General features: G+C 26.5%; 1 protein-coding gene across 2 annotated transcripts in view; it reads left to right on the forward strand.

Moving 5' to 3' along the window:
* Positions 1-25,071, forward strand: part of LOC114119225 (head-specific guanylate cyclase) — a 243,658-nt gene that overhangs the window by 183,893 nt on the left and 34,694 nt on the right. For both annotated transcript variants that reach the window (XM_027980726.2, XM_050202563.1), the window contains exons 10-11: positions 2,149-2,287; positions 20,385-20,551. In XM_027980726.2, the coding sequence (XP_027836527.2) occupies positions 2,149-2,287; positions 20,385-20,551 (306 nt within the window). The remainder of the gene's footprint in view (positions 1-2,148; positions 2,288-20,384; positions 20,552-25,071) is intronic.

Here is a 25,071-nt window from a genome sequence, read left to right on the forward strand (position 1 = left end):
CAGATAAATACAATTTACTAGCGTGTATGATTTGTTTTCATAAAACCCTGCATTTCAGAAGTCGTATTTAAAAAGTTTTAGATGTCTTCACGACAATTTTTTTTTAAATTGTATCCATACACTTATAGAGAATGATACCGTCTATCTTGCTCGTTTAATTCGTGAAACGTCTCTTAAACATTCTATGGTAATGAGAAATATTAATCATTTTAATTTTAGTATAATAATTCACGAAATCGTTTAACGTGAATTAACAATCAGTTTCAGTTATACAGTGAAACTTATAATGAAATTTACTTATTCCTCAGAATGTAAACTATAGGATACCGATCCATGTTTCTTGTTTCTCGACTTTAAGGTCCATTAGGATCTAGGCAAGTGCTAGTTCTCTGGACCGCTAAGTTTAACAAATCTCTCTTATTTAATTTATCGAATTAGATGGACCTATTTCAACTAAAATTAACGTTTAGTTTTCGCTCTTAGGAAAATTATCTGTTATGAATGAAAAAAACAATGTGTTTTTTTTATATAGTTTAAAATGTATTAAAATTTCTAGTTGGTATTTCTTATACTAACTAAAAATACAATATTATAAGTTAAAAGTATTAAAATATATAGAATAATGTGTATAATTTAATATTAAAAAAGGAGTTTCTTATATAAGTTGTATATATTTCATTGTTTTACAAGAATCGTATATAAAGCAATTGCGAACAGGTGATAGGTAGGTAACCAAAATATAATATACCTCTTTCTTGAATTTAGACAAAATAAGGACATTTTGGTGAAAACTAAAAGGATAATTTTGGGTGACTGCAATTACGAGTACCCTACAAGATTAGTAACACCTAAGCGGTGCATAAGCGTTTGTGGACTAATCTTACCTCAAACATAATAACTGTCCATCATTTCTAATCAGTTTCATATTCTTTTTTAATTAAATGTAATATATCTAGTAACAAATATTACTAATAAATAATAAGTATATAATGCTATATTCTAAACTGTAAAAACACACGTCATGCTTACGACTGAGTTATTCAACACAAGTATTAAGTACTATTTTAGTAATATAATATAAATAGTAATAACTAACATTATTAAAGTATTATTCTGCATATAGCAGTATCGAAAGTTCATAAACTCGTATATGACTCGATCAAGAGTATCGTATACAGATCAAATATATAACAAATGAAAAAAAATCAATATCATGCTCAAATAATGACATAAAATGAACGCATATCCACTATATATGGACATTATAAACAAAATTATATTATTATATACCCTGAGAAACTCGCTGTAGATATTTAGATGGAAAACACAAGAGAAGAAAAATGTCAATGAAAAAAAAAAACAGTGTATAAAGCTTTTTAAAAATATTTATTAAAAATATTTACCAGGAAAACATCACACGAATGCACTTTAAATCATTGAAAAAAACAATTTGTATTTGCGTACTAGTTTTTTATTTTTAGTTTCTATTTAAATGCTTGAAGAATGGGAAGTTATGCTAACGTAGTTCTATCCTCTCATGTTATACCGATTGAGACAGGAGAAAAAGTTGTTCAAAGAAAAAATAACACATTTTTTTATCCACCACGTTTTATGAGATTAGACTATATTTTATGAAGTATATTATACATTTGTGTCCGTTTTGTTTTAATGCACGCCCATAAACATTGATACGAAAAGTAGATGAGATATTCGAGACTAAAATATAACCCTGATAAAGATATGTGTTTGCATATTAAGCAGCAAAGTTGTGTAACATATTATTTATAATATATCATATTGTATGAATGCTGAAATTTGAGACGATGTAATTGTCCACTTTTCTGAAAAGTAAACAATCGTATTAGAAAAAATATTTCATATTTCAAGAGTCATATAATTCCTGTAAATACCAAAAACACAATTTCAGAAGTTTGAATCATTAGAAAAAAATTGTCATTAACAAAAATCTCTTTACTTTTAAAATATATATAATATATATATTAAGTGATTTTACATCAATAAGATACAAAAAAATAATTTTAATAACCTTTGACTATTAGATATTTAATACAAATATTATTACTGCTTTAGTTTTAAAATTGTTTTTTTATATTTTTGAGTCGAAATCATAGTGTGTATATTTTACAGGATGGTCTTCGGAGAAGAATGGACAAGTTGAAGAGTTCGATTGAAGAAGCCAATTTGGCCGTTGATAAAGAGAGAGAGAAGAACGTCAGTCTTTTGCACACGATTTTCCCACCAAATATCGCCAAACGGCTCTGGCTCGGTAAGTACTATAATAGTTTATCATTTTCATATTTTCTTTATTTATAGTTAGTTAATTTATCATATACTCAATCCCTGCCCTCTTTTAATAGAAAGCAAAAATAATAAGCACACACCTTTACTCACTTTGTCATAAAATAGTACTTCTGTTTAGCCTTCTTAAGTATTTATTTTATATGTTTCAATACTTTTTTAGTATTTAAAGTACATTTTAAATTAAATATTTTCAATATCTATATTGTTACACTGGGCGTATGAGTATTGGAAAATCAAATACTTTTAACAATTCTAAAGAATTATTCATCATAAAATTTAATATAAGCTTCTTAGAAGTTTTTCAATCTATATTAAAAAAAAAATTCTCCCGAAAAGTTTTTAATTTTTTTTTTAATCGTTTGAAGCTATCATTTTTTATGAAATTAGATAATTTCCCATATAATAACTATTTATCTTCAAACATTTTTCATTTTTTGTTATAATTCGAAAACAAATAATTAAAAATTCTCGAAACTTTTACCAAATATTCATATTATGGTTTTTTATTATATACGGTAAAATTACTTATAAATTGTAAATTGTTGTGATTTTGAAGAATTTCAAAAAAATTTAACTTCATATATCTTAAAAAAAGTTATGCTATATATATTTTAATGGTTTTTATAGAGATAAACAACACATAAACACATTTATTTGTCTTAGATATGTGTACTTTAAATTTGAACTAAATTATTTGTTTTAACGATGGATAGTGATGTTAGTTAATTTGTTTAAAAACATTATTCATAGATACATAAACCTTTTATATATATTATGAAGTTAACTATATGCAGTGAAGTTTTTAAAATATATAGATTAATTTTAAGATATTATCTATTTATACTATAACTCTATTCATATTATTTTTAACTTTATAGTATTTACAGTAAGATATTAACTCGAAAGCTAGTATCAAAAATGCAATACAATATTTGTACTAAAAATATTTTTTTACAAGACTGTTTCTACTAAATATTATAACATATGTAATATGTATGTATATTTTTATGAAAAATTGTGGCTGATCAATCACGGGTCAAGTATATTGATTTAGGGTTAATAATTTGGAATGGCATTTAATACATTATGAACATATTTTAATAATAATATAATATTTATTTCAAATTATAAGTACTATGTGTTTAATTATAATTATCGATATGGTGTAGACTAAAATATATTTATTATACTTAGTATTTTTTATGAAAATTACAGATACAAATACTGTAGCATATTATTAATAATTAATATCCATGAATATAGTTATACGTGATCGCGTTGCATAAGATGATTTGTAAATTTGAATGCAACACATGTGCAGTATTATTTGTAATTTGTTAACGGTAGTATTTTATTTTTTAACTTTGTTGAACGTTATACTTTATATAATCTCGATGAAAGAAATGTGATTCCAAACAATTTTAAAAGTGCAATTTTAAATCCAATAAAAACTCTGAATTCAAACGCTTCCGTCTCCCAGAGAAAATATGCGAGAAAAGAATTAGATTGATTTAATTTAAATTACATTATCCTTAAATTTTCTAAGATGTATTCTCGAAATTTTTAAATATAGGTAGATGATTTTCAATATAATTGAATATACTATCGTGGGGCGAAATGAAGTATTAAAATATGCCACACATGTGTGATACATTAAAGCAACAATACACGAAAATGTCATACATAATCATATTAATTATTAAATAAAATTGTCTATCATTATTTTATTGCGATACTCATGAATACATTAAGTCGTATTGACATTTGAAACACGGCGTCATTCATGACCCACATCTTACAAGTATCATAACTACGTTAGTAAATATTATCTGTATAATATATAAAAGTAATAATATAATAAATCATTTTTATATTTATTTACACGACATTTTAAACCATTATAGATATAGATGTTAAATATCAATTATAAATTTAACCCTAACCTTTCTCATTTTTTTCTATACGCTCTACATTTTGAGTCTATTTACCTCAAACAAATTGAGATTGTTTATCTTTATAATTATACTAAAAATATAATAACATAAAAACATATTTTACTATTCAAATAGAAAATAAGGTATTAAATATTATTGTGATATTTTACAAAATGCATCGTATAAAAAATAATATGATTTAGTTAAAAGTTATTAGTTATTCTATTTCATTCTGTTATTATAATATATATAAAATTATGTAACAAAATACTTAAGTACATAAAATCTTATAATAGTTTAAGTATATACTTTGTTATGCTAAGTTTGAGTTTTCAATTCAAATGTTTTTCTTTGTTAGTTCTGGAATTTATACAAGCATTGAGTACATTTACCCGGTACCTCATGAGACGTTCGGGTTTTTTTTTCATCTAATGCATTTCAATAGTTAAAATATGATAAAACGGCGACCTGTGTAGGCAATTTAGCTACACTCCGGTCTTGGGTGCATTATTCTAACATCCCATAATAATATTATATTTGGATTTTTCAATTATTTTATTAAATTATGATAAATTATAGATTATATATCAGGATAATATAGTAACCACCAGTTATGGTAGTTGTATATTAACCTATAAGCAATTTAAAATTCTTATATAAATTTCATAATTTTATTTAAGTTACCTATAATGATCGAACTTTATTTAATCAAAGACATCAATATTTTATGCAGCATAATATGTGTATTTATATTATTACAATTAATATTATATTATTATACATATTTCTATTTCATAATAAATTAACTTTAAAAAAAAGATTACATTTTATTAGTACACAAATCATAATTAAATAATAACAAACAATACATATTATATTATTATAACTATATAAACATGTCATATTACATTATTATTAATATTCAGAATAAATATTTTTAAGCATTTTTTTTTTTTTTCATGAATTGAATAATATATAGGTACTGCTAATTAATGTTAAACTTTGATTAATAACAATCAAATTAAAAAAGAAAGGTATGCAAGTGGGTACCGCTCTGATGTACATTAATTTTCGAACAGAATACTAATTTGAGTGTGTTAAATTTGAATTCAATGATTATCATAGTATAACGAAAAACGATTTGTCAGCCTATATCACACACTATATTTCATGATATATGTATATTTTTTTTTTTTTTGATATCTTTTTAGGATTTGGCTAAATTTGTTTTTGTTTTTCCTGATTCGTATTAACTAGATCTACTTAACTACTATAAACTATAATATACTATATTTACTGCCCTAAAAGATAATGAAAAGCAGAATTAAAATCATACGTTATAAAAACAATACATTCATCATTCCGCTTAGGATTCAAAAAAAAAATATATTTTGTACCAAAACTCACTAGCAATAATAATCATTTTGAATATTATTATTGTTTTGCGAGTAAAAAATGTCCACTTCGCCAGTATAGATTTGATAAAAGTGATAAAATAGCTTTAAATATTATACGCAGTTAACTGGTCGTTTACTATAGGGCTGTATATGAAAATATTAATTGGAAGTCATTTAATTGATTAATTTATTAATTCTAACCAACTTTGGACGCGATTAATAAAACACAATTTAAAATTATTATAATATTATATATTACACTCGATCAATATATTTCATCAATTATATTCATTTGAAACTAAAATAGTACTACAAATAAATCGTTACGCCTACACCTCTAATCGATCAGTTTTATTTAATTTTTTTTAACATAATTTGTAAAACTAATCAAAATTAAAAAAATAATATCATACAATTTTAACATACTAAAACTAGGTACGCAATAGAAATAAAATATGTTTCATGCAGCACTCTTGGCGCGTATTTGCTATAATATACTACCCGTGTAAAGTTATCACATTTCTTGCGCGTGTAACCCGTGGCAACGAGAGTGGAAATAAAGAAACGAGAAAAACCGCTCCAACAGAGGATATTTCCTACGTATATATGTATATATAATAGGCGATGGAAATGGCAAGCATACTGCAGAACTACAACGGCTTAGTCGTGTTCAGTGAGAGTGTATTATAATAATATATCGTTATAGGTACCACGTGTACAGGATGATTCACAAGACATGGTCACGACCATTTTGTCATTTAATTATTATGTATTTTTTTTTAACTGTCGTTTCTGGAATTTATTAGCTAAAGAAGATCTTTGAATAGTTTCTATTTTTTTTTCGGAAATAAAAATCCCCTTCTTTCCCCACTAACATTAATATATAAATGAATTCAATGAAGTACTTTATATATTTTAAAGTGCTGAAATGAGGTTCTCGTTTTGAATAAAAATGTGTGTATTACCAATAGACTGTATGTGCAATAAAAAATATATGTATTTTAAAACACAGTCTTCGAGCTTCATTAAAAATTTCAAAAACCAAAATCAAAATCGAGGGATAGAATGATAAGAGGTGAGCATGCTTGATGAATCGCTCTGTATACAACTATTGGATGGATCGATAAAAACAAATTCTAAGACGCTACCGTCGATTATTGGCAGTGTGTTATTGCGATATAATATATATAAAAGTACTCCATCCAGTGTGACAGAAGGTCGAAAAACGCCAAAGTGACGCGTGTATCGTCTGGGCGGACCTAACAATATATTATAATATATCTAGTCATTGAATAAGAGTGGTACATTTGACATTGCGGGGTTCATTCGCGTTTGTGACGACGGACAATAGATATAATGTCTTGTACTCTCTATCGGCATCGACAAAATTAATATCTGCCTTTTTATAATAAAAGAGTTGGCAGTTTATGTTTATTAAAAGTTCAGACTATTGACTTTGGTCTAACAGACCTGCAGCCGATGAAAGGTTACTATGAGATTCAAACTAACAGTATGCCTTAATTTTTAATTTTTATGGTACACTTTAAAAAATAGAAAACAAAACTAAAATAAAATAATCATGAAAAATACCTTATTGGATTCAATAATATAGATAATCTTGTCAATTCTTGTTTTTTTTTTTTACATCATCTCGATGTTCATATAATCGTATTTTCATTCAAACATATTATATTGATTTTTTAATATTGTAACAGACCAACATTTAAAATAACGAATTATATCTTAACGGGCTTCTAGATTCTAAACGAGACGTAAATGTATGGTTTATACAATAATATTAATTTTTGTGTGTATCTATATAGATTATAGGTATATATAATAAGTAGTTGAAATAATGTTTCGATTATCGGCTTTGAAGTGTTTCAGATAAGTAATTCAGTTTGTACATTAGGGCGGTTAGAATTAAAAATCTGCAATATTTTCAAAATAATCGATAAATGCAAATTAAGGAATATTTTCAAAATAACCTGGCTCTTTTTTGAGTTATTTAGAGACATTTAAAATTTAAAATCGAATTTCTAAAAAAGTCAATAAAAATTATTCACTCGGTCAAAATACTTAAAAATAAAATACAAGATAACATATTTTATGAATTATTTATGGATATGTAAAAATATTTAAAATACATTGACACAATTGACACATTTTTTTTTAAGACTTCAAAGTTCAAATTTTTGATAAAAAGACGATTTTTACCATAATTTAAAAATTGTATTTCAACTGTACATTTATAAAATTTGAAACATTTATAGCCAAGGCTTGAAAATGTAATATATACAATTTTGCATGAGTAATTTATGTATAAATAGTACATTTTATATATTATATTATTATATTTTATACATTGAATGATATTTTGAAACCCAATTTTGTAGGAAAAAATTATTTCATCCTATTGCACTAATACCAAAATAATTTTTTTCACCTTAAAGCAATATAAAAAAAAAAAAAAAAAACAGAGCAAGAAAAAATATACTTAGTGATACATGATGATATAAGCTGATTGACCGATTTTGCTCGAAATCGTTTTTCTATACAATGATATATCATTGAATTCAAATTTAACACATCCATCACAGTGACCCACTAGACATCTACCGAACAGAAAGTAGTACCCACTACCCTTTTTTTTCATTTCAAATGTTTGGAGAACAATAATATATTATTTATAATATATCTGATATTTTATTTTTTTATGTTACGCAGTAGGAATAAACGATATCAAAAAGAAATTATATATACTTTTGACTCGTCGATAGATTCTATTTACATTTCCTAATTTTAGAATTATATTTTTCATAATATTGAGTTTTCAATAGTTAGAATAACATGACAGCAGTAAGCAAAGAGTACATCTATACGTCTATAATATTCAATATTGTGAACTATTTATGTATTTTAATAATGCACACTGATCCGCAAATAATTGATCGCATTGTCTCTTTAAAGTATGCAGCTGTAGCGATGTAGTCTGCAGAGAAATTAATAATCTTCCGTCACTTCACTATACGTATACTGTAAATTTATAATATAATATATTTGTTATTCGATAAATGTGCGCGTCTTGCGGTAAAACGATCACGTCGCAGCTGCAGTTAATAAGTATACAGAAGGGAAAAAACTAACTCGGAGAATGTCGTCATTATAACGCTAATAACGCCGATTTTAATTATACCCATAGACTTATCAGTCATATTTGACTCAAAGATAAATCATTAAAACTGTCGGCCTCGTTGCAGTTTATTATAACAGAAACGCTTACTAATGGCCAGTGAATTTAAGGTTTTGTTTTATTTTTGATAAGCGCTTTTACTGCCTGTCAAAATATGTTTATCGGATAATATCATTACATCAAAATCGTATTTATTTATAATTTTTAGCAGTTCTATTAAAATGGACAAATAAATAATTAATGTATACAGGGTGATTCACCGTGACCATTTTAATTTGTTTTTAGTACATTTTTTATTCGATGTATTTTGGTGTTAATAATAATAATATCATTATACTTAGGAATAGCATGGTTATGTTAAATATTATAAAATATACTATATTGTCATGTGGTTACTAAATATGATAAAATCTTTATAACAATTTAAGAATAAAATATAAGCTATTCGTAATATGCAGTTTAGTACATCTTAACTAAAACAATTTTTTAAATTTAATAATTTAGAAATTCTTTCTACGAAATTTGAACTTTTTAAATTGTTTATATAAATATACAAAAATATGATAATTTAGAATATTATACTTACATACAAACTCCAAAAATCAGAATTATTCAAGGCAAAGTGAGCGTAAAATGTTCGGTTTATCATATCGTATTGTTTTTCCTAGATTTTTTCTTTTATTCAATTTATTTTATTTTACATAGTGATACCTATTAAAATTTGAAAACAAAAAAAAACAACATTTCTATGCTAATTTTTAACGTGAATACTTAAATAAAATAACTAAGATATATTTGGAACTTAATTTAATCATCAAAGATAATCGGCTATTTCAACATTTATAATTACTTGTATTATTTAAGATTGAAATTGAATTAGTAAATATAAACCATACATTTTGATTTTAAATTTAAATCACTAAGATATATATTGTGTCATATTATTGTATGTTTATCCATAAATCATATTATGTAACTATACATCCTCCCCTAAAGCATAATCAATATAACAATATGAACATATTAGAAAAAAGACTTAAGACAGTGAGATTGTTTTTCTCATTAAATAATAACTGTGAAAACAATCATTTATAACCTTCGCGACTTTGTCGTTCTGAAAACAACGTTATTACGCACTACAATAATATTAACACAAATCCCAAATCCTGATTAACTAACTGGAACTCCTATTTTCCTCTAATGAACACTGCGGCACTAATATCACCAACTGACATTTAGAAACCTTTAGATAAATTTAGTCAACGAGTAGTTAATTTTCAGTTAAGACGTAAGCAATTAATTCTAAGATTCACATCTTACCTAGAGAAATAATCTGATGAATAAAACTAGATAAAGTGGATAAAACTAATTGCTACTTATTATGTTATACATTTATAACAATATATCTCTTCAGAGTTCACTAAATTAAATAAACCATGTACATAAGACGACTAATAAATACAAATCTTACCGATCGCCATTAATATTATAGTAGGTACTACTATAGTACCACATAACATTTACATTTAAAATATATCCTTATCAAAACGTTCAAGTATGGTAAAAATAATTTTATTCTCTAGTAAAATATAAAAGAAAATTATTGTTAACATTTTTCTATTAATGAAAAATATTTTCCAATTTCGTACAAAACCGTAATAATTGGGTACTGATAGGTATTTAAAATGAATTTATTATTAAATAGTTATTTACATGTATAATTGTGTTACTTATTTATAAAAAATAATCAATTAAATTGAAAATTTAGTGTTTATGTTTTAAATTGTTAACATTTGTTTACTAAAATACTAAATAGACGTATTATAAAACTGCAGATTTTGCTAGACATATAATGAAATAGGAATACATATTTATGCTGATATTTTGAAAATATTCCGAATCAAATATAAAAAAGTATACTAATTCTCGGAAAAAATTAATATTATTTAACTGATGAACTTAAATTTTAGAAATAAAATAAGTTATATAGCAGCTATATCTAAGCTTATAAGCACGAAGAATATAATAAATAGTTGCACATTAAAATGCAAGTCACATAAACCAAAAACAATTTTCAAATAATATTCGTTGCAGTATGATATTATTTTAACTTATGACAATATTATATACGTAAATCAAAATATATTACTAATTTAATATTAGCATTATGATACAACCGTATATGCATAACCAAAGATATATTATGTTATACTGGGCAATAAATAATTGTATGCGAATTATTACAATAAAATTTCTCAAATCTATCCTTATTACGACTTACTGTCTGGTACTTTTTAAACTCATAAAATATTAACGGTACAATTTGTTTTGACGTCAGTTCTTTAAATTGTCATTTGTGCTTTGTTTGTCTGTCAGCCTTAAAATAATACAACCAATAAAGTTTATAATAATTAGTTCGAAATCATTAATAAAAAAAAGCGATATATTTTTTTTTTGTTTGTTTGATATAACTTTAACAACTATTAACTATGAATATATCAAATAAAAATGTTGTCTATAAGTAATTTATAAGGCTCTCCGATATCCCGAAAAAGTTTGAAAATGTTTATTAATAAAAATTAAAAAGGTAGGTAACCATTGCAGATAAATCATTGTATAAAATAAAAGATCTTGAGCCAAGATATACTGTTATAATGTAATGTATTATCATAAAAATATATAGATACTAATTACTGTAGTAATTTATTTTACCTATTAGGTAAGGGTTAAACTATAAATAGGTTTTTGTTCCACCATAAACTACTTATGATAAATCTTGTTATACATTTTTAAGCCTTAATTATAAAAATTAAATACTACACGTTTTAAAATACAAAATAATTTACTAATTTTCATGATAAACTGATTTTTTCAAAATTTGAACTAACTTATGCTTATAAAAAAACCACGCCTATTTATTTTTAATATTTTAAAATTACTATTATATTATGAAGAACTTTAAGTAAAAATGCCTTTTCCTTAACTTTGTTTTTTGTTTTTGTTAGTTTTCTCAGTTATTTTGAAAAATACTATCAATTTTAAATTTTGAACTTTTCAAAAGTACAAACTAGATTCAATTTTCTATCGAAGTCCATCCTCAAAGTTGAATATCGCAGCATCTTTTCTACTATATTTTTAAACAATTGTTTACATATATTATTGTAAAATCATCACATCCACTCACTCCATTCACTCCATTCAACATTTAAAACAAAAAATAAAATTATTTGTCTTGATCATTTCTACTCGTGTTTGGTAGTTTTATAAAAAAATTGACGTACACATTAGTAGTTTCTCTCCACAAAAACTTTTCTAAAATGTTAAGCTGCCGCAACTTATGAGTACTGGTATCTGTGAGCTCCGCATAAACTATAACATGATCATAATTTCAGTTTACTAAGCATTTTCTATTGACACGTGTTTGTCATTTTTTTTTTTGTTTTATATAGCTGTCTCCAATTAATAGTAAGTATTGCAGCCACATCAGCTGTAGATAGAATACTCTGAACAATAGCTGATGAATTCTGAAATAAATCGCCATGAACAATCGTCATTGTAATTTCGAGAAACGTCTTTGTGTTATAATTTTTAGCTCAGCTGGTCGGATAATGAGCAAGAGAACCGCCATTGTTAGAAATCACAGTCATCTCTCGAATACATTATAATTTACAATATTTCAATATTATATTATAATATAGTGACTCGTTGATCATTTGACTTCTGTTTTTTCGTTCTCGTCGGATTTTTTTTTTTATGTATTACCAAATCCGGTTAGGTGTATGCGCTAAATCACACAGCGCCGCTTAAAGACTTGCTATTGTCGATTTGAAAAATATTAAGTTTTCGTTTGACATCGCGGCCATTGTTCCATTACGTGATGATATGGGAGGAGTCATTCTGGCAAGAGGCTTTGATTTTTCTGAAATTTCAGAAAATTAATATAATTATTTATACGCTTGCCCACTGAAAAATTATATAATAATAAGTTCATAACATCATAATGTATTATGAAACTCAAAACGTAAAAACTTTTATAAAACGATAATTAATGTATACAAAGAACTTTTTAATTCAATAAATATCGTTAAAGATACTAAATTACAGTAAATCAAAATAAAAGTTAAAAACATAAGAAAATATTCATCTTTCTTACATTATAATTCAAGTGAACTACATAATATTACATAACCTTTTTTTTCATTTCTTTCTAATCTTTCTATGCGGTTAACCCCTTTCTCACCTCACTATTAGACGTTATAGCGTATGTCTACAAATTGTGAAGAAGGTACCTAATCGATTTGTCCCGGCAGCCAGTCCTTATTTCCATTACCGTCCACGAGACAACCAACATTGTGCAAACGTAAGGGTTCAATAACATTTCGATTGAATTTTAATCTCGAGGGTCTTGGCCGGTTGCGAACGAATATTAACCTCAAAATTCTCCACTTGCTCGTGCATACATGTGTATAGCACATACATTTAAGTTATAATATTTATTATAACTAAACTAAAAATAAACAATTACTGTGCATTTTCGTTAAAGTCACACCTATTTTGGAATTTCACAAACTAAATTTACCTGTGCGGCATTATGTGCATTTAAAATATTTTATCGTAAAAATAAAGATCAGGATTATTTTAAGACAGATTACCCTAATAGTCTCAGTTAATGAATTAATTTAAAAATAAAAATAAAAATAAAATGTATATGATATAATCACTATTATACTGCAGGTTTTATATACTATTAAATCATACGTATTATATTATTGTATATAATTTTCAAAAGAATGTGAATTTCATTTGTTTATTTATCAAATAAATAACATTTTTATAAAATTTAATATCAAAAACTAAACTAACGTCGAACTAATGGTTTATTGATTACGAGCACTTAATATTTAGATAAATTTTGGAGTAATGGCTCAAAAATATTCAAATATTTCGCTTAATTATTTATAACTCAACTATTTGTATGCATAAGAATATTTAATAAAAGACCGCCGGTGCAAACAATATTTAAAAGTCAAATGTTGTAAATTGTCATGTTTTTTTAAATAGTTATTTCTTTTTGGAATAGCGTGTTGCCAGCTTATACGAGTAAAAGCTAGAAAATATTTGTACGGTAAAGACTATATTTTTTTTTTTATAATTGTTCATATTTTACATTTAATACTCATTATAAGGCATATAATTTAATATTTAAAATAAATTTTGAAACACAACAGTTGAATTATTACTCACAGCAGTGTACGATGTTATATAATTGCTCTAAAGCGTGATCGCGGCATCGCGCAACGTACAATTGAGATTTATAGATTATTTTTTGATTTTTTTTGCTAACGTCCGGTACAGTGGCCCGTCACGCCACTCCGTAGAACGACGTGTATTTGCGTGCGTAAAAACGATATTCGTACATAGTATTGTTTATGATCATTATAATATACACTCGCCGTAAATCAAAATCGAGTCGGACGCTAAAACGACGTCGAATGTATGCCGCAAAACGGTGCCGAGTCTTCTCGTTTTATGCCGCCCACGTTGAAATATATACATATATAGATATATTATATATACTCGTACGCCCAGAAAGTTTACTGCGCCACATCTCTCAGTAAGAACGTGTGTGCGTATATATATGTGCACCTATTCGAACGCTGACGTAATGCGTTGTAAATATTTATGTGCAACGCCGGAAGAATCCAAGTGACTTTCTTTTTTTTTTTTGAGCGCGCGCGCGCGAGTGACCGTTTATATATATGGGTTTATTCTGAATACCAAATAACCAATTTGCCCGGGTTTGTTTTTCTCCGAGTGCCGAACTGCCATCGGTATACACACCTAATAAAAAATATAAAGAGAGAAAACAAACACACGGTACTCGTTCGCGAGTTCATTTCGATGGAGTCTATGTATAAATTGTTGATCGATTTAACTAGACGACGACCGCGGAAGTGCGCGATCGCGTATAATCTCCATAACTATAATATATAGGTGTGTTGGAATTGTCGTTTGCGTCGCGAATAGAGTTAAGACTGCCGTATTTTTATTCTGTCGGTATGGCGTATGTTCTGCAGCGGTGCGAGTTCGCTCAATAAGAATCACACGTAATCACATTGTGGTTTAAAAAATACGAATATAATATGAATATAGGACGATTTGCGAACCATGCTCACTGGTGGGGCGTGATCTAATTAAATGATACGACAAGAAGCATGCACCGGTGATAAAAACTTATTTTATTCAATTAAAACCCATTTTGTTTTACTGAGAAAATTCAACAATAATTAGAATATCTTACTGTATACTATATTGAGTATGTACTGTGAGTGTTGAAATTTTGGAGACGTTTAAAATTATTAAAATATACGCGTTGCGTTATTGATCTTCGCAGAAACATTTTTTTTTCGATCGTTAATTTGTATTTATATTTACGTGTGCATAATTTAACTTCTTTTACTTTTTTTTCTATAATTTATGAATGCAATAGTATAATTTATCTAACGATGACAATGTAAAATGTTACCATTTTTTTTTTTTTTTGTAAGCTTTAGTTAATACAATTTTAATCATACATAGAGTTATATGTATTGGATATTATAATTTTTTTTTGATCATTAGACCATGGATATTCAAAGTTTAAAATTCTATTCCGACTTTATAAGGAGTTTAAAATTATATAGGTACTTGATATTACTTCATACTTTGTTAATTTCATCTTAAAATCTTGTTAATTTTTTAATTTATGTCAGTCCTGATAGTACTTTTAAAGAAATTGTAATGGACATTAAAATTTTGCTTATACCTTTTATAATATTATTTTTAAGATAATAATAATTATTAAAAATAAAAAAACAATTGTAATAAAATAAATCAAGTGATTTAGGTACATTAAATACTTTTTGAAAAACAAGGTTTCAAGAGCACTATTAACACTATTAACTTTTGAATTTATTAATGTTGGATCATTTTAATATAAAAACGTGCATTTGCTTCAAATAGGTTAAACGTATCTGATTACTGAATATAATTTATAATAATATAAATATATCTTTAGTAAGTTTTCTCAAGTAAAAACATTCTTGACCAATATTAATCAACTATTATCATAATATGTGTTAACGTCGATATTAAGTGTTCATTCACCTCTGAGCTTTGGAGTTATACAAGTATTTTAACGACGATAATATATTTTAAACATAAACCTAATAAACTTAGGACTTTGAGGAGGATTAAACAAAAACATTATTCTAAGAAAAATTTAATATAGTATATTTTTTAATAAAGTTTGTAACTTTTTTTTTAAAAAAACCACATATTTCATACAATAAATTATATTATACACGTCGTATTTAGTAGTCAAATTAATTACATTTTAAACATTTTGAATAGGTACGGTTTAATCCGTTAAATATTTTTTCACTCTATAGTTTTGAATGTTGAACCGTTGTTAAAGTATTTTTTTTTTTAAACTTCCATGAAAGATGTGAAAAAAATCCAATAAGACAATCGTATTGTAATTTTAATTGTTCGACTCGGAGGTTTTCATAACGACTTATGGTTTAAAAAAAATAAAACTCTTTGTTCTTTTTATCGTAAATCTAACCCAGTGTAAATAGTATTCTTTATCAATTTATTCATTTATTTAAGGAATTCTTATAAAAAGAATTGTTAATATTGAAATTTAATAACAAAGTATAATAATTTCACACATTTGAAGTAACGAATAAACAAATCCACGACATTGATATAATTAAATTACCTATCTAAATCACCTTGTGATCATAATTATTACATAATAAATTAAAATAAATGTGAATTACTGTAATATAACCTCATATTTAAAAATTAAATGGGTTCTAGTAGAATGATGATACATAAAAAAAATTGAAAACTTACCTATTTCGTAAGTCTCCAGTATTTAGTTTATAGTCTGATACACTTTGGTTATAGCAGAATTACTTAAGTAGTTGGGCGTTTGATTATTTTTAAATTTTAATATAATATAAGGGTACAATAAAATATTATTTCCTAAATAACTGTTTTATAAATATATTTTTTTTTTCGATTCATTCACTTATACTGTATTTTTTTTCTCAAACTTGAAAACTAATATCTATTTTTAATTATATTATTATTTGCTGCGATAATAACCGTTTTATTATGTCATAGTACTATTATTACATTAATAATTCTATAGTATCAATATAATAATATTGATAATAATTGTATTTGCTGAATGTGTATTATTGTGTTCAGGGAATTCCTTATATTTTTTTCTTTTGTCATCGTTTATTCTATTGTTGAAAAAAACTAGCTTGATAGTAATGAAAAATCGCATGGATTCAATTTCATAATATTGACAAAAATGAAATCGATATTAGAAATAGATACAAAACATACTGCCTTTTGTAGAATTATTATTGATATGCATCAGTTCATCATTGAAATGCTTTCTCATATTTAGAAAAACCACATATCACAATCACAATGTATGTTTTTCCTTGACGTGTTGTGTTTTGATTAATAGAAATATCATGCATCAGAACTAACAAAATTATTAAAATAATATCAATAAGTTACAAGGCCCAAACTTACATAAATAAAATAAACACAAATTCAAAATGCATAAGGGAAACAATATGTTATTGAAATCATTGATGTAATGCAAACCATACTACCTATGATTTGTTTGTTGCGTCAATAACTATGTGTTGTTCGATATTTCATAGTTTAGATTCTCAACGGAGCGATGAATGTATATTGGTTTACATGTTTTTTTTTATGTAAAAATGCTTTGTTTTGAATTTTCAACTTCGGTAGTTTCTGAAAACTTTTTTTAAATAATTGGGATAAATAATAAAAAATAAACAAATACGAAAACACGGTAATATCTACACAAAGACAATTTTTTTACAAAATTGATTTTTTTTTTTTTTATTAGTTTAATTCAGAAACGCATTATTTCAGAGACAAAAAATTCAATAAACATGTATATTGTAGTATACTATAAAAATTCTCTATCTATACATGATATAGGTTTTAAAATATTTTAGATTCTTTTGTGCTACTTATAGATATTTAAAATAGTCTACCATTTTTATTTTATTCAATTTTATTTTTTAAGTCAAACACTTAAAGAATAAATATGTCCATTTTAATTGTTTTCTTAAAAACGAGGTATATAAACTTAAAATCGACTATATAGCTTTACGAATTTCATTTTGTTTTTTAAATTTAATCAAGTGTGTTAAGGAAACACATGTTACTATCAAATTGAATTAAACTCATATTAGGAATTATTATATGTAACTTTTTCGCATTACTAATAACATTTGCCAATCTGCATCGTACGGTATCCATGAAATGATAAAAATTATAAGATAAATTAATAATAGGAATTTTATGTTTTACAATTTGTTTGATAAATATAAATATTAAAAAATCATAATACTTTACACATATTAAACAAAATCTTTGAAAACGATTCTTTCTTATACTTTCTGTTTGTATCTGACCAATTAAGAAAAACAGTTACGATAGTTTTTCAACACTGTAAGCAATAGATAACATATTCGATTTAAGTTTCTTACGAGTTTTGAAATACTTTTAAGAATTAAAAATAGTATTTCTCATTTAAAATGGACTACCTAGTAAATTAAATAAGTTAAAAGAATAAATGACGTAACGGAACTGCGTGAAAATGAGTTGTCGGTAATTCTATATGGCATGTTATAAAACCGTTTTTCGAAATTTTGGAAAGTTTAAATTAAGACATCAATTAGTGTCCAGACCATATAATATATCATGTATAGCATATACATAATATGTATACAGATAATCGTAAGAATGTATTTTAAAAGTATTAGCAATAATTAAAATAACAAATAAAAAACGAGTTTGAACTTTGAAGTCTTAATTTAAGCGCAAGAACGTGTATTTTGAATTTTCACAATAATAGTATTATAATCACCTATTCGTTAAAAGCAAAAATTATGATTAAATAAAAATAAATATTTATCATTATATGTGTACCTTATATTATTATGTATTATCAGTTGAGTTTTGATAGTTTGGACTGTAGAGTATAGATATCAGTTAAGTTTTGGAAAAAACGTTGATACCAATAAATCGTGTGATCGATAGCTGGCTTACTTGAGAGTTTTTGATTTTTTGACTATAAAATAGTTCACGAGAAAAAAAACCATAATCATCATGAAATCCGCTGGATTCGTCGCTTCGGTAGGAATCGAAAACGTTAGCTACACATTTTTGCGTCAATATCGGCGGCGGAATTGTCTCGAATAATCCATACTTATTGTCACGGCACATATCACACACATACACAAATCGTTTTCGACTTGCGTACACACCCTCACGCCACACTTCAGCACAATAATATTATTACGTCTTTCACGCACATGTAATATAATAGCACACCTAATACGAATATATTATCAGTACCGCAGACCGTTATTGTCTGGAAATCGTGTCGACCTATACGCTTTCTTTGATTGTGTTAATAACAATAATAACAACATACCTATTATTATTATTACTATACGTAGTGTATGCCAGCCATAGATTAAAGTCCTGACAGTCTCTCGGGACTGGACGAACCCACTCTGCCTTCGTCGCGAACCGTCTGGTCGTATATATCATTTTCTATCATCGCGTCCGTTTATGACTGCTTTTTCCCGTTCGACAATACCTTTGCGCTCAATCCACTGTAGAGCATCATCATTATTGTTTCTGTAATGAAGCTGATTAAACGTCAAAATTGTATGGCCGACGAAGCGCGTGTTTACGAAGTCGTTATAATCACAGCACGCTGCCTCGATGATAGAAAATTTTGAATCTTGAACGTATCACTCGTAATACTATATTATACAAATAAAGCATAATATTTCCATAATATTATAGCGATATTTTAACTCACTCGCGCCATTTACGATAGAATCACGTCATTCGTCCGCGTACATTGCATTGCGTTCTTTGCAGCAAAGTATAGTGCACCGCTGTGGTCTCTACGCTACAATGATATGTGTTATAAATTCGAGTATAAATCGACATTGGCCAAAATCATATAAACAAATTAGCATGCGTAAGTGCGTTACATTATTATTGCTAGTTAAGAACTCTAAGATCATATACCTAAAATTTTATGAACGAAAAAGATGATAAAGATGTAAGATAAATAAGTTTCAAAATTAAATCATTGCATTTTTTTATTGAGAATATTTTTTTTCTTCACGATTGTGATTTATTAAATTTAGATATATTATTAAGATACAATAAGTTATGTTTTTGTTCTCTGTAGTATATATTATTAATTATTTGGAGTGAAAATAAAACGAATTGATTTGAATTGCATAATATGATTATGAGAAATCTGGGCATTTTAGTTAGACAACCAAATAATCTCATATACTGCAGATATTACATTATTTTTATTTCCAAAAAGTTAATTTCCAAACCAAAAGACACTCTAACTAAAAACACATTTAATGTTTAAGTCGTATATTTTGTGATTTTCAGGAGAGACCATAGAAGCTAAAACGCACGACGAGGTAACCATGTTGTTCAGCGATATCGTGGGCTTCACGTCCATCTGCAGTACCGCCACACCGTTCATGGTCGTCAACATGTTGGAGTCCTTGTACAACAAGTTTGACGCTTACTGCGGGCATTTGGACATATACAAGGTAAGTGGCAACTTAATTAAGCGTTTAATTGAAATTCAGAAGTGGCTGACTTTAGGATAGCCATTAATGATAAATATTATAATAAGGTGTTTATTTCCAAAATGCCGATAAATGGAAATGTCTCGTCATTTTATACGAATCGATATCATTTTTAAAAACCTATCCAAAAAAGTATTGTTTGTATTTTTCTAAAATCAGTTATTATTATATTAATTAACACTAATTTACATCATCCACTCAACATAAAACAACATGTTATCACATACTGTTCTTGTTATTATCTATTCCGTTGAATACGTCAAACTTTTATTTTTTTTAAACCTAATTTTATAAAGCCAGCGAATGAACTATTATCCGCCATTTGGTAATAACAGTATAATAGCATTATACGGTATGCGTATTATAAGCTGTTAACTTTATTTCTTATAAAAGCGTATATTTCAACGCCTGTGATGAAATATAATAACGTGACGCAAAGCCATTTCAAATGAAGTTTATTGCACGTAAAATGTGCGTCTTTAAGAAATGATTCTGGAAATATGTCTGGGAAAAACGACGTAACAATAAAATGAGATTATAATATAGTTCAATAATACCATGATCGATATTCAAATCAAACGTATTATTCCAACTGGTGTTACACAACGAGTATACAGAGTATACAGAATCCCTTCAGAATGGTTAACGTTGCGTTATCGTGCATGAAAGAAGTAATTTGCGTCGAATGGTTCCCAAAGGAATCCGATGGCCGACGTGCTGGAAAACATTTTTAAAGTCCCTACGATATTTTATCGGGCGAGAATGTAGAAAAATTGCTCGTGGTTTTACGTGAACCCACTGTGAAAGTATACAAAAACACACGCAGTCAATCATCCGAGAAGTCAAAAATATTAATAATAATATAAAATAACAAATCGATGTTTTTTTTTTAAGATTTATTATAACTGTTGAGTATTCAGTATAAACAGGATGATCATTTCAAATTTAATTGAACTCATTTTCTCAAAAAGTAACAATATTTTTTTTTTTAAATACTTTTTTTTACATAGTTTGGAGCCATTAAGAAAAAAAAACTATTTAAAAAATATGTATTTGTATTTGCTATTTTTAACCATTATAGCTTTAGTTTTTAAATTATATTATTTATTTCATATTCCTAAGTGAAATATATCATCGAGAATAATTATTGAGATGTTTAAAATTCAATTTCAAACAAGAACAGTTTATTATTTATAACTTATAAGTGTATTTAAAGTTTTTGACTAAGTAGAGTGGTGGACATGCATTTCAGGGGACATCAATGGACTACTCTACTCCGCTCTTATAAATTTTAAATACTCATAACTAAAAAAATACCCCCTCTTTGTTTGAAATTTGTTTTTTTATAACATTGTTCTGAGAAAAATGTTTTACTTTGGAATATTAAATTAAAAATATTTACTGTCATTGAAAAAGTAATCAACTTTAAAAGTAACTTTTTCTAGAACTTTTTTGTAACAAATTCTAATTATGTTGGAAATGAGAAATATCCAAAAACGTTTAGATATTTCCAGAAAACGAAGTTATTTTAGAAAAAAAAAAATAGAACTTGTATAAAAAATAAAAATCACCAATATTATATACATATATACTGTTTTGAGGAAAAAATAAAAGCGAACATCGATCAAAACGACGTGAAGTTTCTTTAGGCCACGTCCAGAATATACACAAAAGGTTAAACTTACTTTACTCGGATAGCATAACATGTATCAGGTATATTGAGTGATTGCGCGAAGGATACTTATTTTGCAGAGTCAAGTCGCGTATCGATGGGTTCTGTGTAACGTATACCCGATATGGGATGTTTCCAATAAACCTGCATATGAACCGAAATCATTGTTGTGGGGAGGGAGTTATTTTGAAAAATTTAAACGTCTTTTTTCGTATATGACGGTCAACCCCGACCATGTAACGCGTAAATCGGCGACACGCCAGGCCTGCGTATAACGGTGGAGCAAACATTTTAGAAGCAAGACATTACATTATACAATATACCAAAGTGTCCGATCCGAATTCATCGCACGCGCGACGAAAACTTCACCCCCAAACCCCTCTAGTCACCCCCAACCAACAGACCATTATTATTACCAGTCCCCGGGACATTATGGTGACGGCAATATCTCTGCCATTCGCCTTTCATCCTCTCTCACTCGGTCGCTCTCGTTCCATTATATCTATCTACGTCCCAAAACGCATCGTTTCGTTGTTTTTGTTGTTATTATTATTGTTATTCCGAAACTGTATGGCGTTCATATAACATAACGACCACCACACGAGATGAGTCGAAAATAAGTTAAATTTATTTGATTTTATTTCTGTTGTTTGAATCGTTTCCGCGTTGTGTTCGTTTATAGTAATCTACGCAATCGCGCACGAAGTAGGTTCGGTTCGGATAATATCACGATTATGCGATTGATCGATCATCATATTATTATACACATTTTTTTTGGAAATTCGAATATTATTATAGATATTTCAATAAACACACATTTCGTTATTATAATTTTTTAATACTTAACGCTGTGTTTATTCGTTACCTGCAGTGCAATTATAAAACTTATCATAATACGCTTTTAAAAAAAAATTAATCAAAAAAATATTATTTGCACAAGGATTTTGATTATATATTATGCATACTAACGAATAATTTTTAGGGGTGAATAATTCTCATTGAAACGTTTGCTTTCAACCATTTTACCAAAAGCTAAGGTAAAATATTAAAAATGGGGACGCCAACTTATATTACGTTCTCAAATAATACAAAGTTCTTCGGAATGAAAAAAAAATTCTGAATTTAAATTTAATTCATATATTATATATATATATTGTATTTGCATTTTTGTAATTTAATTTTTAAAAGTAATAAAAAAAAAAAGAAAATTATTAAAGTAAAATATATGAAAACTTCTATAATGACTGAATTAATGTAAGTAAGTAGCAACCTAATATTAAAGGAAAACCATTCTATATTTCTATGAAATTAATTTATTGTATTTTCTATACAAATATAGTATTTTAATTTACTTAAATTTGCATAAGCTTACACTAACAAAAAAGTATTGTATAAAAATGGAATTAACAAAATAGTCTTATTTTAATGTATATAAACGGTGGGTACACAAGCAACTGAAAAAAAGTGATTGAAAGCAATAGGAAGAAGTTTTCATAAATTTGTTCCAAGTATAAATGTTAAAAGATAAATAATTGTTATTTTTTTTAAGAGAAGAGAACTTATCTAATCATTGTCATGTTTACAATTACTTGTTAGACAATATTACTTCAAAATAAATACGAAATTCATCAATTGTATTTTAATGGAAAAGGTTATATTTTTTTTATCTTATAAAAGTTTTACAATGCATCCCATAATTTGAAATCAGGAGAATTACAAATTCTTAGAATTTATACATAGTTGTGAAAAGGGACGAAAATAAACAAAAACGTATTGATATTTTTTTGGTTGTAAAAACGTGAGTACACTAAAAAAAAAGCAATCGAGTGAAACAATTGAAGAATCTGCCGAAAAAATTCCATGGAAAGATTTCAAAGCATTTTAAACGAAATCAATTTCTATGCATGACCGCGTATTATTATTTGATCGTATTTTTCATATACAAAATATAGAATGAATTTATTTATTTTTCATGCATTAACACCTGTAAAGAGACGTGATATTTAGATTTTTTACTCAATACGAAATAGATATTATATGTTTTATTTGTCCCCGGTTAGATTTTAACGTAAATTCATTATTGCAATTCATAATTTATTGTTTATTGGATTACGGCATTCAAGCGGTAAAGTAAATTCAAAACTATTATGACATTTTTTCGCTAAAAATCAAGCTATTGCTGAGTTGTACGTCATTTCCTGCAAAATGATTGGTGTTTCCCCGAACTATGCTACGAATATTATCAATATTTAGCATGGTACATACAAAATGCTCGTGTGAATCATTATCATTAATTGTTAATACCGTTACAAACCAAAATTTGGGCCACTAAAGTTATTTGAATAATAATTTACGAAATGTACAATTGACCTCTAACAATCCGTTGGGTATAATGGAAGCTGAATATTATATATTATATGTATTCATACAATTAATTATTATCACATAAATATTGTGACACTAAATAACATTATATATTTTGTAAACTTCCTTTGGGTATTTGATTATATATTAACGAATTATATTTTGTCCGCCAAAATTATTGTAATAGTTAATTTACAACAGACGAGAATATTAATATTTGATAACATTTAAATCATTATTTAAACTTAATCATGGGTATAACGTAATATTCCTAATAAGAAAATAAATGTATTTTACGGGTATTAAGCGTATAAACTCTACGCGTATATCATGTATACATATATATATATTATATATATATATATAGACCTAAAGTGGTATTTGAATAGACATTCAGTTATTGCTTCGATGTTAAAATAATTATCCAAACGTTGAAAAAATGAAA

Source organism: Aphis gossypii, chromosome 3 (genome assembly GCF_020184175.1).
Source record: "Aphis gossypii isolate Hap1 chromosome 3, ASM2018417v2, whole genome shotgun sequence".
NCBI classification, from domain to species: domain Eukaryota; kingdom Metazoa; phylum Arthropoda; class Insecta; order Hemiptera; family Aphididae; genus Aphis; species Aphis gossypii.